Below are 15,153 nucleotides of genomic sequence, written 5' to 3' on the forward strand. Positions count from 1 at the left end.
TAATAGGACAGTGCAACATCACGATCCTTTCTTACTGCCGCAAGCCTTTTCGATCACTCGCTTGCCGTTGCGAAAGCTTTGAGTATAGAGAATGCAAGAAAGCGAAAGAGAAGAGAGGAAGAAAAATTGCAATCACTTGAAAGTAATCATACTAAGGGTGAACAAAGAAAGCTCGATGCATTTGCATTCATTCACTATTTTTCCCGCAGGCTTATTACGGTTTAAATCTAAAGGCTAACCCTTTAAGATATTGATCAACTTGAACCAAAATGCAAGAATGACTCAAAGAAAGTTACAAGTGACTCAACACTTACATCATGACTCAGCCAAAGCAAAATATACTCTAGATACAATTGTATAAAGTAGGTCACAAGGGAACATGCTTCTCCCTTCAAATCATGTGTCGCCCTTGACGCCATCTGTTTCATTGTAAGCGCTGACTTCATCGGGATAGTGGCTCTTCATTCAAAATGTTGGCTCTCACGTTGGTTTTGTTGTCTCTTCTCACTGCACAAAATACTTCTTTGCTTCATTCAAGTAGTTGACCTTGTGGCGAAGGATCTTGCTCAGACGTTTCTCAGCCTGTTGTGCTACTGGGGCCCTCTGTATGATAAGAGCGCATTGTGGTACACTACATTTCAGATCCTCCTCATCCGCATAGAACAGTTTTAAGTTGTACACGTGAAACACCGAGTGCACCTTGAAGTCTGAAGGCAAGTCCAACTTGCCCACTCTTTTGGTGATGGTGAATGATCCCTCGTACTTCCTTATCAGTTTGCGGTGTCATCCACGGATAATGCATGTGCGATCAGGATAAAGCTTCACCAATACTTGGTCCCCAACATGAAACTGAGTAGGTTCGTGATACTTGTTTGCTCACTTTTTTAACATCTTAAACACCTTGTGCAGAAATGCCTTTGTCAGCTCGGTCTGCTTGTGTCAGTTTCGAACAAACTAATAGGCAAATGATGATATTTCCTTCTTCTATATGGCTAGAGTATGCAGAGTCAGTGGTTGTTGTCCCGTAGATATCTCGAACAGGCTATGGCCTGAAGACTCACTTTTTTGAAGATTGTAGCAGAATTATGTCACATTCACCTAGTCTTTCTAATTGGCACTAACAAAGTGCCTGAGGTACTGCTCCAACAGTCTGTTGATGCGCTTTATCTGTTCAGCCGTCTGTAGGTAGAAACTTGTTGAAAATAGCAAATTTGATCAGAGCCAATGGATGACCTTTCCTTCTCTTGTGCCACTAGAGTATACAGAGTCATCAGTTATTGTTTCATAGCTATCTCAAATGGGCTGTAGTCTGACGACTTACTCTTCTAAAGATTATAGCCGAATTGAGTTACGTCCATGAGCTTCATTCAATCTTTCTGATTGACACTAACAAAGTGTCTGACTTACTGCTCCAACAGTTCATTGATGTGCTATGTCTGCCCATCCATCTGTGGGTAAAAACTTGTTGAAAATAGTAGATCAGGGTCGAGTAGCCGAAACACTTAATGCTAAAATTTGCCTGTGAAATGAGCATCACTATCGCTCACAATGTTTCTTGGTACACCACAGTGCTTCACAACATGCTTGATGAACAACTCTGCAGTCTTCTTTGTGAGGCACTCCTTCGAAGTTGTGATTAAGGTGATGTATTTAGAAAAATGATCCACTACCATCGGAATGGAATTGAAGTCATCTACCTTTAACAGACTAACAATAAAGTCAATAAAAATGCTTTTTCAAGGACATTATGAAATAGGTAGAGGCTCAAGAAAGCCGACAATCTTCTGGTTGGTCTCCTTATCTTGTTGACAAATGAGACACGTTCACAGATACCTCTCTACATCGTCTTTCATCTACGATCAATCGTAGCTGCGCTCAAGGAGTGCTAAGGTCCGCTCCTGACCTGGATGACCAACTCATAGTGTATCATGGTACTCCCTAAGCAGTTCATGATGAGAGAAAATACGATTAGGCTAATGACCGGTTCAATCCGAGCAAGAACCTCAAGTACAAAATATTTGGACATGAAATCAAGGAAAACAAAGTGAAACTTGATGCCTAGTTGCTTCATTGCTTAGATGATCTCCTAAAACAATCTCCAATGTCCTGATATCACAAGAACCCTAAAATGATTATGAGCACAGGTTAACCTTTAAATAAAAGAATTTGCCATGCAAGAAGATCTAGAGTAGCTAACATGGCAGCATCTGGTCCTGCTAATATCCTGCTAATACCGTCCATCTCATGGGTAGACATCGGCGACCAATCAGGGTCAGTACTGTGGACCATTCACCCAAAGTGATTATCGACTCGGAAACGGTCCGCATCTAAAGGTCAATTGGTGAGACCAAGCATGACACTTTTTTGTTTTAACCCCTCCGTAATCCCTCCAAAGGAACTGCAAATTATAAGATGTCATTGGTGTTACTTTGATTTTTTTTTTAATCAAGAAACCTTAGTTTAGCTGGTTGGGGCCCAAGAAAGATTGATGCTATGCCGTATGACCCACCACCAAGTAGTTAAACCCCATGGGCGGCACCTCTTGCCATCATAGAGCCTGCTGTGTTTTGTAACTCTAATTAACAATGTGTTTTTTACTCCAATGGTGTATTTGGCACAGAAGAAATTGCAGTATCTCAACTTATCCCACTCTTTTCCCTAAGTACCACAGTGTTAAACACTCCACATGGAGGGCACTTTATATTATTTATTTATTTTGAAAGGCTGGAGTTAGGCAGACCCCAACAGTTATTATTCAACGTACCACTGAGGTTTTAAACCTACAAAGTCCCAGCACAAGGCGACGTGCACTGACAGCTCCTACCAACGAAGCGGAGCCCCAGTTGGTAGAAGGGGAAAGTGTTGAGGCAAGGCAATCTTTACAACGTGTTGCAACAAAGGCGCTGAGCTGTGAATGTTTATTGGTCCTGTGTTCGAATCTCTCGGTCAACTGGCATTGACATCATGCCTTGTGTTACGTTAAACCATAACTCACCTTCCTAAAAAATAAAAAATAAATAAAAATGGCTTGGATTCATTAGCTGCACCAATTATTACACCAACCTAATTACCACCACCATCCTTATTTGGTGTGACAAAAAAAGGGAGTTACCATATATATGAAATGTTTAAATTCATTAGCTGCATCAATTATTACCCCAATCTAATTGCTACCACCATCCTCATCTGGTGTAAAAAAAAAAACAGGGAGTTACCATGGATATGATGCTTGATCTATATAAGTATATAAAGGATATGATACGAGGAGATTAGATTAACAGTTGGTACTTCCTCTTTTTGTTCTTCCCTCCCTCTGTGGTTGGTCTTTTCAGCATTTCAGTTCCATTACCTCAGAAGGGGAGGAACTGGAAGAGCAAGATGCCATCAAGCTTTGATTTTACAGGGTTGGGAAAGCATAGCAGCAGGGGAGGAGGGACCCCATTGGTTGTAACAATGGAAAACCCCAACAACTTCTCTCTGGTGGATATCACCCAACCACCATCCTCTTCTCTGAAGGAGAAGCAGAGAGTGAAGAACATGAGGCAATTCAGTTGGGTTTTCCTCTTAAAGATCCACAAGGCATGGTCTTTTCTCTCTTGGGTTTTTTCTGCTTCCTTCAGCAGGCTCTCATCTGCAAAAAGGCGCCTGCTTTCCAGTAGGTATGATAGGCCAGGGTACAGAGGGAGGCTGTTGAGGTTCATTAGAGGGTTCTTGTTGACTGCCATGGTGGTTCTTGCATTTGAATTGGTCGCCCGTTTTAAAGGGTGGTATGCCCACAATCTGAGGGTAATTAGGCCCTCTGAGATTGAAGGTTTCTTGCATTGGGCGTATCTTCAGTGGTTGTCCTTCAGGGTGGATTATATTGCAAGACCCATCAAGTTCCTCTCAGATTTCTGTGTTGCTTTGTTTATGATTCAGTCGGTAGATAGGTTGGTTCTGTGTATTGGGTGCTTCTGGATCAAGTTCAAGAAGATCAAGCCAAGGGTGGAAGATGGGCAGGTGCTTGGATCTGGAGATGCTGAGGCTCAAGAATCAAGTTTTCCAATGGTTCTTGTTCAAATCCCAATGTGTAATGAAAGAGAGGTAAATTTCCAAGTATACCTTTCTGTTCCTGTTTCATACTTCATACTTGCTGGATTTGGGGTCCAAACTTTCAATTGTTTTTTTCTTTTCAAAAAAGGAACAAACGTTTCAATTGGGTTGCTTAAGTTGGTAGAGCATGGTGGTGCTGTTGATTGGATCACTTTAACAATTTCTGACGTTTCAGTTGGTTGTTACTCATCATATTTAGAATGATCTATGTGGACTAGCTAGATTAAAAAGTTTATGTATATGCCTTGAAAGGTCATTTTTGATAGATGGAAATTTGGAAATTGTTTCCATTCCATGTTGATTACCACCACCTTGGTGAAATTAGAAAACCCTGTTAACCAAGCTTAGTGAGACTCGTGATTTAAAAAAAAATTATAAAAATTTATTTCACTCTGATTAGTTCATATACTGGTTACCATTATTTAGTTATTTGGATGAGGATTGAAGACATAGTGTTGGAAGTACAAAGTGCATTGAAATTACTTTAGTTTTAAATCTGCTTCTTGTATTGGCATTCTAGTGTCTGGGTTGCTTGCTTTCTTCAATGGAGATTGGTTGTGGTGCTTAGGTATACGAGCAATCGATTTCAGCTGTTTGTCATTTGGATTGGCCAAAAGATAGGCTGTTAATACAGATTTTAGACGATTCAGATGATGAAAGTGTGCAGCTGCTCATAAAAAATGAAGTTTCAAAGTGGAGTCAGAAAGGAGCAAACATACTGTATCGCCATCGGTTCATCAGGACTGGTTATAAAGCGGGTAACCTCAAGTCTGCTATGGCCTGTGACTATGTCAAAGACTATGAATTCGTTACAATTTTTGATGCAGACTTCCAGCCTTACCCTGATTTTTTGAAACAGACCATACCACATTTCAAGGTATTCCCACTTAACCTTTTCAAATATTAAAATTGAAAAACTAAGCTATTTATAAAGTAAGATTGAACTCTATAGTTGTTTGCAGGGCAATCCTGATCTGGGTCTTGTTCAGGCTAGGTGGTCATTTGTGAATAAAGATGAAAACCTGCTCACTAGGCTTCAAAACATCAACCTCTGCTTTCATTTTGAGGTGGAGCAGCAAGTTAATGGTGTTTTCCTCAACTTCTTTGGGTTCAATGGAACTGCTGGTGTGTGGCGAATCAAGGCTCTTGAGGATTCAGGTGGTTGGCTTGAGCGTACAACTGTGGAGGACATGGACATAGCGGTCCGTGCTCATCTCAAGGGATGGAAGTTTATCTTCCTTAATGATGTTAAGGTGCTTGGCCAATCGTACATGTTGCTATTGATTCTTTTGTTTCTATGCATTGGTTGTATATAATTTTAACAATTAATTCTTGCTCTTTGAATGGGTTAGGTCCTCTGTGAACTTCCAGAATCTTTTGAAGCATACCTCAAGCAGCAGCACCGTTGGCATTCGGGTCCGATGCAACTTTTTCGGCTGTGCCTTCCTGATATAATAGTTTCCAAGGTTTTTTTTCATCTGACTGAAGTTACTGATAATTGCTAGTTTATTGTGTTCTACATAATCAATGACATTTTAACCTGTTAAATGCTTTGCGCAGATATCTTTTTGGAAGAAGACCAATCTGATATTCCTGTTCTTCCTACTGAGGAAATTGATCCTCCCATTCTATTCTTTTACACTTTTCTGCATTATTCTTCCCTTGACAATGTTCATGCCAGAGGCTGAATTGCCACTATGGGTCATCTGTTATGTTCCTGTTTTCATGTCACTCTTGAACATTCTACCTGCTCCAAGGTCATTTCCTTTTGTAGTACCTTACCTGCTGTTTGAGAACACCATGTCTGTAACAAAATTCAACGCAATGATCTCTGGACTGTTCCAACTGGGGGGTGCTTATGAATGGGTCGTTACCAAGAAGACTGGGAGGTCATCAGAAACAGATTTATTAGCAGTTGCCGAGAGGGAATCAGCAAATTTGGAACTGAAGATACACAGGCAAGCTTCCGAATCTGGCCTAGCCATACTGACCAAATTGAGAGAAAAGGAAGGAGCTTCTCTAAAAAAGAAGGCCAATCGTGTGTATCTTAAGGAGCTGGCGCTAGCTCTCCTCCTCCTCATGGCATCAGGGAGAAGTCTATTATCTGCTCAAGGCATCCATTTCTATTTCCTTTTATTCCAAGGAATTGCATTTCTAGTTGTTGGTTTAGACTTGATTGGTGAGCAAGTGAGTTGATATATTCAAAAGAATAATGGCGATGGCGGGATTTCATTCAAGAAGCTGAGAACCCAGGAGAATCTTTGAACCCCCCTCAGAAGAACATAAGAGTGGATCTTCTCCATTGGACACTTGGGTTCACATTACAGCCAAGTATCTTTCTTTATGGAGAATTGGTTTAGTGGGATATGTTGTTCTTTGCAAAAGAACATCACAGAAACTGTTTGAGCCTCATTTCAACACCAGGAGTCATTTGAGGACTAAGCCTCTCTTGTCTCTACACATCACACAAATGAATGTTTATCATGCTTATTACTGTATGATAATGATATATATATATATTAATTCATTTGATATATCAGAAGGGCTTTCCCTTCATGGCAAGTCTCAAAGATTTTGTTTATACCGTGTACTCACCTTATTTTCATTTTTTTTCTTTGGTAGTGGAAATATTTACCAGAAGCATGGTCAATATTTCTGATGAGCGTTTCAATTTACGTGCCATCTTAGCCTACGCTTCAAAAGTTCTTAAAGAAAATTAGTTAGGGTATATTTAATTTACAAGTGATCCACCAGCTTGATTATCAAAAATAAGAAATAAATACTATCTTCTGAGAGTGTTTGAGTAGTTTGATTATTATCTGTTGCCTAAATGAGATCTCACAACTAACAGAATATGAGTTTGAAGTTTTAATGGAAATGAAAATAGTTATTAAATATTTCTGTCTTCTGCTGAATCTGAATATGATCATGATTTAGGGAGAGAAGTGGATGGCCACGTCTGGAAGCAAATTGTTGTTTTTATTGCTCCAAGTCAATACTGTCATTTTCCTTTTAGTGCAGGATCTTCCATAACCAGTCTGGAGATGCTCATAGATTGTCACAGTCCACACACACACACACACACAGAGAGAGAGAGAGAGTCAGAGAGAGAGAGGACCACCAACCAATTCTTTTGTTTACATGACAAATAATTCAAGTCCATGTGTTGCTGTCTTTGGCATTATGTGTAGTAATGAAATTGAAGGGCAGAGTTGGGCCCTGAGTTCCAAAAGGCATGGGGGTCTACATCTCAACCAGACATTTTTATTACACACAAACACACGTGCACACACATAGCTAGTTTCCTCAGAAGCCGGCTTCAAAAGAGGGAAACTCCTCACTTCTCCGAAAGAATGAAAGATTTGGGAAACCTACTTCCAAAAGAAACTAGTTTCTTTTTAGTGGGAAGCCCGCTTTCCCCATATTTCCCAAATTGATTACCATCTTCCCTCTCGCTTCTTTGTTACTTCCCTCTCACTTGTGCTTTTAAATTAAACTAGAAAAACACCTGTCCTTATGAACAGATCACGTACACCTGCACACCCACACATAAATCAAATATGATGAGCAAACACAACACATACAGATCAAATATGATGAGTAAAGCTTAATCCAGTTATAGGAATGTAAATAGTTCAGATTTGGTTCAAATATATCCAAATACCATATCCGACGGATGCCAGCTAAATAGATTCAAGTTTGAATTCAGATTCGGACAGTGAAAAGCTCATACCAAATCCAGTTTTTTACATGTAAATGGATTTGGCTATCCATCAAATCCAGATAATTGTCAGGTTCGGTAGCTATCAAAACCATAACTGCATCTGATTATAAATGAATATGGTTTTGGCTTACGCAATTACTCAATCTGACTAAACAGAGTTGGATTTAGTTGGACATCGAATAAAATCCAATTCATTGACATCTCTCTCTCTCTCTCTCTCTCTCTCTATATATATATATATATATATATATATATATATATATATATATATAAAGAAAACTGAAATATATAAATCAGCAAAATATGTAAACTAGTATGAACCGAGATCTTTATAGAGTTTTTTGCAAATCTAACCCTTCATTTGCTTGGAATCGACTATTTGATCATCGTAATCAGATCAAGAAATGTGATTTTGTATGCTTGAATATTTATAAAAATCTTGAGCCATTGATTCTCAAGCCTTAAGAGATTCTTCGTATACATCATAATCGGATGATCTAAGGTTCTATTTCTTTAAAACCAAGCATCTAGATCACATCCGTATGGTAAAATTTTAGAAAAAAATAAAAAATATATAAAAAACTCAGTGCATACCGGTTTATATATATATATATATATATATATATATATATATATATATATATATATATATATATATATATATCAATTTTTATGTTACATCGGTGCAATATATAACCCATGCAATTGACCAATGTCGCCTTCAATAAATTCTCATATATATTTAAAATTGAAAACACACAAGCATGAAAGCTAATGCATAAAAAATACATAAATAAAAAATATAATCACATTTTTTTAATAAATATTTTAAATATAAATGTTATTCATCTGGAGCCCAGACATACTAAAACCAAACCAATATCCCAAACTGATTAGACACAATCCAACCTGATCTTGACGGACCCATGGGCTTGGGTCTGGTTTAAAACCTAGATTCATTTTAAAAATAGTGCAGATTTTGGGTGTAAAAGATATTGACTTGAACCAGTCCATATGAGTTTGACGTGCTATATACCTGATCCAAATGATTCTATACCATTCATACCTAAACCTGAATCGAGTGTAGTAGCCAAACACGTTTTTATACCCAAACCCACACAAAGCCAATTGAACTTGAACCTGAACCAGCTTGAGACCCAAAGCAACCCTAACGACCATACTGATATTTTAGTCACTATTTAAAAGGCTCCACATGTCATAATATTTTGAAAATATCATGATGTTATTATTTAAATAAAATTTGTCATTCTAACTAGATTTTTAAATACAAAATATTAGGAAAGCATGTTCTTTTCATAATTTTATAGTTTAATTTTTATGTTGTCCAGATTTTCTTGATAAAAATGTGAAAACTAATAAATGTTATAATATTTTCTTGGCTGATAATTTGCCTTTAAAATGTTGTGACTAAGATTATGATAGACTTCAATATGGTTGGTCTTGAGAAGACATGCTTAAACCTCTTAACCCACACAGATCTATTTTTACAAGAATTTGGAAGTGGGTATGTTTACTACGTGGACCATTTCTGAAATCAAATTGGAACTGGTTAGAATCTAATTTTTATACCCAATAAAAAAGAACTATTTAAACCCAAAAAATTTATGAAAAATAATTGTATTGTACAGGAAAAATGATGTATTTTTCAAAAACCCCTACAATTTTTTAAGATCCCCCCGTGTCCAAAACTGCAACCTTTCAGCTTTAAAGGACCTTTTCAACCTTCACACATGCGAATATACTCTGATACGTGAACTTCCTTCTCAAATATCCAAATATATGAATTTCCTATCGCATTTATGAATTTTCTCCAAAATATGCAAATTTTCTCCCACATTTGTGAATGTCCTCCTACTTGCTTTAAGGGAAAGTTCTCACACATTTGCGAATGTCCTCCTACTTGCTTTAAGGGAAAGTTCTCACACATTTGTGAATGTCCTCCTGCAGGTGTCTCTTATGAGCTTTTTAGTAAAAAGAGTTTGTTGAAAAAAACTGACACTCAAAAAGTGCGATAGGCATTTAGTGACACTTCAAAAATGCCATAAAAGCATTGTGGGCAATTTAGCAACACTTCAAAAGCACATATTTGGGGGGAAATCACAAAATACAATACGGCATTCATATATTTTGAGAGGAAATTCACATATTTGAGAGGACATTCACATATTTTGAGAGAAAAAATACATGAAAAAAATTTGCATATTTAAGAGAATATTCACAAATAAAAGAGGAAATTCAGGTATTTGAATATTTGAGAAGGGAGTTTGAATATTTTGAGAAAATTCACATGTGTGAAGGGTAAAATAGTCATTTTATAATAAAAACTGCAATTTTGAACACAGGTAGATTTTAAAAAAAATTTAGAGTTTTTCAAAAAATATATCATTTTTGTTGTACAGTACGATCATTTTTCAAAAAAATTATGCTCAAACCCCTCCTTTACCTATATGGGTCTACATGTTTAATAAGTGTCAAACCCAAACTAAATTGGTTAAGGTTCAGGCCTAGATTTTAATCTGATTCAAAAATAAGCTTGACAAAACCCTAGTAGACCTGTCAGACCCTAATCAGCTACCTTTCAGTCAGTCATGCATAGCTAGCTCATTATACAACTCCCAAGATCAAGCCTGCACCTACACAATTAGTTTACTAAGAATTACACTTTGGATCATATGATTGCAATATGTAAATAAGTTTATCGAAAAACAACCGTGTTATACAGAAAAAATATCATGTTTTCGAAAAATACCCCACAATTTACCAAATATGTTGAATGTACAATACCGCAAGTTCCCTATTTTTTCTTGGCGCTTTTACCCCTCACAGGTATGATTTTTTTATTTTTGCAGGCCATGAAGCTAAAATAATACACCCACGTAATTCGTCAACAAAATCACATATGAGGTTGTGAAATTCCGAAAAATATTATGAAATTTCAAACGATTTATGAAACTCGTGATGAGTTTCGAGCCATCACCAACAAAATTATAAAAAATTACAAAAGTCCAATATTGTAAAAAAAATTATTCCAATCACACATGTATATATTGCACAATTACTTTTTCTTGAAAAAATTCATAAGATTGAAATTTCGCAATACAGGTATGATTGGAATAAAAAAAATTGCAATATCAAACTTTTATAATTTTTCATAATTTCAGAATACTTCATTTGATACTTGTCTGCAAATTTGCAATTACTGGACTTTCACAAATTGTAAGATTCTTGCTGGTGATCATGCGAAACTCGTCATGAGTTTCACAAATCGTTTGAAATTTCATAATATTTTTTGAAATTTCACAACCTCATATGCTATTTTGTTGACGAATTACATGGGTATATTATTTTAGGGTTATGACTTGCAAAAATCGAAAATTCGCACCTATGAATGGTTAAAGAGTAAAAAAAAAATTGGGAACCAGCGAAATTGTCTATTCGGCGAATTTTAGTAAATTGTGAGGTATTTTCAAAAATGTGTTATTTTTGCCATACAGTAAGTTTTTCAAGAGCTTGACTTCATGATAAAAGAAAAAAAATAGGATTTTAAACAAAGCAACTCAATCTAATATACTAAACAAAATTCACTGAACAACCCTACAATAGTCGCAACATAGTCATAAATATAACTACTAATAAAATAAGAGACAAGATGAAAGCAAACACTGCATATACCATAACTCAGCTTAGTTAAAAGCACACTCTTAATACAAGAGGGAAGGTGATGAGTAGCCAAGAAGCAGAAGGGCCATAACTAATAACCTATCATTAGAACTGGCATCATTTGAATCTAGGAGGGGTCCTTTCTTTCAAAAAAAATAAAATAAAGGTGACATGGAATGAAAGCAAAAAATAAAGAACAGGAAAAAGAAAAAATCAAAGAGAAAATTTAAAGACTAATTACTTTATGCCAAATTTGGTGAAAAAATACCCAGAAATTAAGGATCGTGATCCTAAACATTTTCAACTGAATCTCCTAAAATAACAGGTTCCTTAATTAACATCATTTGAAAGGCTAAAATTGAAAATAAGAAAAAAAAGGCAAATATCATGGTTTATCATGAAACCATATCAAGATACCTATTTTTTGTCTAGTTTTTGGGAAATTTCTAAATTTAGAGCTGTAGACACCTCAATTTTGACCAATCTATGGATTTTATTCAAATGATTGTTTTCTTGAAGTGTCCATGTTTTAAGTCCAAAATGACTAGATCCATTTCAAGTGCATTTTGGGCCTAAAAATAACATTTTCAAGCTGCATTCAAAAGCAAAATTAAAGTATAGTTCATAAGCTTTCCAACGAGCCAAAAACATGTCAAAAGTACATCGGATCAAAAGTTATGACCAAAAATAATTTTTTATGTCAAAATGGGTTTGACATGGATCCAGAATGATTCTCTAGACTCGATCTGGATCCAAGTATTGTTCAAATCTTTGGATTTAATCCAGATAAATTATTGTTTGGATCTATGAACATAATCCAAGTCCAATTATTATTTGAATCTTTAGACTTGTTTCAGATCCAATTGTCATCCAGATCTTTAGATTTGATCAAGATCTAATTGTCATTAGGATCTTTAGATCTAAACTAGATCTAGTTTTCATTTGAATCATAAGACCCAACCCATATCCATTTGTCATCCAAATAATTTGAATTGATCCAAAACTCAATATCCAAGTCTACATTAAATGAACCTTAGGGATTACTCTCATCTTCGATTCATTAAACTTGACTAGTTTGAGGTTGCTTAGCTACTGAGCTAGGTAACTCTAATCAATGTGATTAATCCTAATAGATAGAACCAATCAGAAAGAGACCTCAAAACCTCAAGATCATAGGATTTTACCATGTCATCTAAAGGTAAATCCAGATCTTTGGACCCTAAATCCATAAGATTAGGATTCATACCCAATAAAAAATCTATAAAATTGAGACTTGCGCTTCCTCTCATAACATCTAAACCCAAAGTGTGAAATTGATGATGTTGTGATAGCCTAAATCCAACCTAGTCATCTACGCTCTATTAAAACCATGCCCTATTTTTTAGGTTTAGATCCTAGTCCTTTGGATCCAATATGTTGGATTTGAACCCGAGAAATATACACCCAGTGAAAGCTATGTCAGATTCAACTTGCACTCGTCGAAAGTCATAATAGGGCTATCTAAGCTCGTGGTAAGATTCTTTAATTTTATTTTATTTATTAGAGTGTGTTTGTCACTAATTCTTATATTCTTGTATATTTCGTGTTTTTGAGCATTAGTGGTGCTCCACACCATCAACCTGACATTTGTTTTTAAATTCACATATCAAATATGAGTCACTTGCAAGCTAAAACCTATCTTTTGAAGATTCTGACATTCTTGAAGCAGTTGATCTTTACTCATCGAAGATGAAAGGTACACTACTTGAAAAGTGGACCCCACATCTCTATCTTGTGTCTCAAATTTAAATTCATTTTTGAACTGCCCTTATTTTTTCTTTCAAACTTTGGGGATCCACAAGAGCTAAGTAGTGATATAGCCAATATTGTTAATTGATCAATTTTTCCATATAAGGTAGAACAAAGGAGTGATCCTATCAGCTTAAGTAGTTAAATTGGTAAAACTGGTAATTATTCAGTTTTTGAAAAAGATTTACTTAAGCTACCTATTAGAACAGGGATGAGAGAGAGAGAGGATAGGAAAAAAATTAAGTTACCTGCGAGAGAGAGAAGATAACTTTATTTTTACCTACTTAAATGGCACTTCTATTATTTAAAAAAAATCACACAAGTGCCATATAAGTATCATTTAGTTTTTTTTTTTTTTGTAAAAAATACAAATGTTTTGAGAAATTTTATAATTACATACCAAAAGAACATGACATGAGAGATTTAAAAAAGATAATAATGAATCAAAATTGTTGCATCGAATACCCCTACTCTGGCTATATATATATATATATATATATATATATATATATATATATATATATATATATATATATATATATATATATATATATATATATATAGAAAAAGAGAGAGAGAGAGAGTGTGTGCTGCCCCTTTTTTCATTAGGTCACTGTTACGACCTTTAAAAAATCATAGTTTTATGTTTTGTGTTAGATCTGAACCATTAGATGTGTTTATCATTGCTTATTTATTAAGAAACAAACTTTGTGGGTTAAGGCTTGTAAAACTGATTTCTATCAGAGAGGAAAAACACAATGGGAAACCCTAAATGCACACCCATCCCGCCTTCTCTCAAACTGGTTGTGGAAGGAAAGGATCCGTTGCTAGGGAGCGAGGGGAACCGAAAAGTAGGTCTTCACTTCTGGAAGTACGTAGAGGAGTCTCTGAACCCCTTGTAGGGTGAAGAGGAACGAGACATCCATAAGAATCCTAATCCCATCATATCGATATAAGGGGTTTGATAGACAAGAAGCAATGGACTGTATTGGCAGAGTTCTCAGGGGTAGGGAAGCCAGAAGAATTGAATATAAGTTCATCTTCGAGAACCTCAAGGCGATATGGTCATCAATGCCTTTTGTCCAGCTTTTTTGCCGTATCCATGGGACTCTTCATAGTGAAGGCGACCAGCCAGCAGGAGTTCCAGGAGATCACTAGGAAACGGGCTTGGCGAGTGGCAGGCCAAACCCTCCTCACCACCAACTGGTTTCTGGGAATGCCAATGAAGCTGGATGAGAAGACAATAGTACCAATCTGGATCCAATTTTCAAACCTTTCAGCCAAACTATGGGTCATGGACTTCTTTAGGTGTGGCTGAATATCTGGGTGAGCTAATAGATCTTGATGCATGCACGAAAATACAAGAACGGATGGTGTATGCACGCCTATGTCTAGAAATCAAAATTGAGGATGGTCGTGCCTTTCATCAGGAGATTTCTCGCCATTATAGGCTAATAGCGGTGAGAAAAATCGCCGTTATTGACCAGTGGCGGAGCCAGAAGTTTTTCTTTGGGTGGGCAGACTTCGGGTCTTGGGGACAATGTTATGGTCTTGAAGGACAATCCATTTATTCGGACCAATGGCGGAGCCAAAAAAAATTTGATGGAGGAAGAGTCATTCGTGGAGAGATAAAACTTAAATAAGCCTTTGAATTAAAATAATAATCGTTACAAATACAAACAACTAAAGATAAAACCTTAAATTGTACTTTTAAACTAAAATAAAGATTGTTCACTTAAGAAATAAAAACAACTAAATTCATGAAAATTTTACAACGGGCATCTTCTATTTTTTATATTTTGAAAACAATTCATAATTGCATCTTCACTGATGGTATCAAATGTCTCATTCTCTATGTAAGTAACCAA

General features: G+C 36.1%; 2 protein-coding genes across 2 annotated transcripts in view; one reads left to right on the plus strand and one right to left on the minus strand.

Moving 5' to 3' along the window:
* The first annotated feature begins 2,197 nt into the window (after nt 1-2,197).
* LOC149837458 (xyloglucan glycosyltransferase 4-like) lies at nt 2,198-6,634 on the plus strand. The gene is made up of 6 exons (XM_090008042.1): nt 2,198-2,271; nt 3,333-4,083; nt 4,661-4,969; nt 5,055-5,345; nt 5,445-5,558; nt 5,653-6,634. The coding sequence occupies exons 1-6, from the start codon at nt 2,198-2,200 to the stop codon at nt 6,286-6,288; spliced, it is 2,175 nt and encodes a 724-aa protein (XP_089864168.1). The 3' UTR covers nt 6,289-6,634.
* Nucleotides 6,635-7,201: 567 nt separating this feature from the next.
* Nucleotides 7,202-15,153, minus strand: part of LOC149837459 (uncharacterized) — a 73,332-nt gene continuing 65,380 nt past the window's right edge. Inside the window, exon 6 of the mRNA XM_090007386.1 lies at nt 7,202-7,627. Within this exon, the coding sequence (XP_089863512.1) occupies nt 7,618-7,627 (10 nt within the window). The 3' untranslated portion in view covers nt 7,202-7,617. The remainder of the gene's footprint in view (nt 7,628-15,153) is intronic.

Source organism: Nuphar pumila, chromosome 5 (genome assembly GCF_984573655.1).
Source record: "Nuphar pumila chromosome 5, dmNupPumi1.hap1.1, whole genome shotgun sequence".
NCBI classification, from domain to species: Eukaryota; Viridiplantae; Streptophyta; class Magnoliopsida; order Nymphaeales; family Nymphaeaceae; genus Nuphar; species Nuphar pumila.

Bases quoted from the DNA above. Each gene is read 5' to 3' on its own strand.
- LOC149837458 (XM_090008042.1), top strand. From the start codon at position 2,198: ATGGCAGCATCTGGTCCTGCTAATATCCTGCTAATACCGTCCATCTCA. The intron at 5,346-5,444 runs GTGCTTGGCCAA...TGAATGGGTTAG, and splicing joins TCTTCCTTAATGATGTTAAG to GTCCTCTGTGAACTTCCAGA. The intron at 5,559-5,652 runs GTTTTTTTTCAT...TGCTTTGCGCAG, and splicing joins CTGATATAATAGTTTCCAAG to ATATCTTTTTGGAAGAAGAC.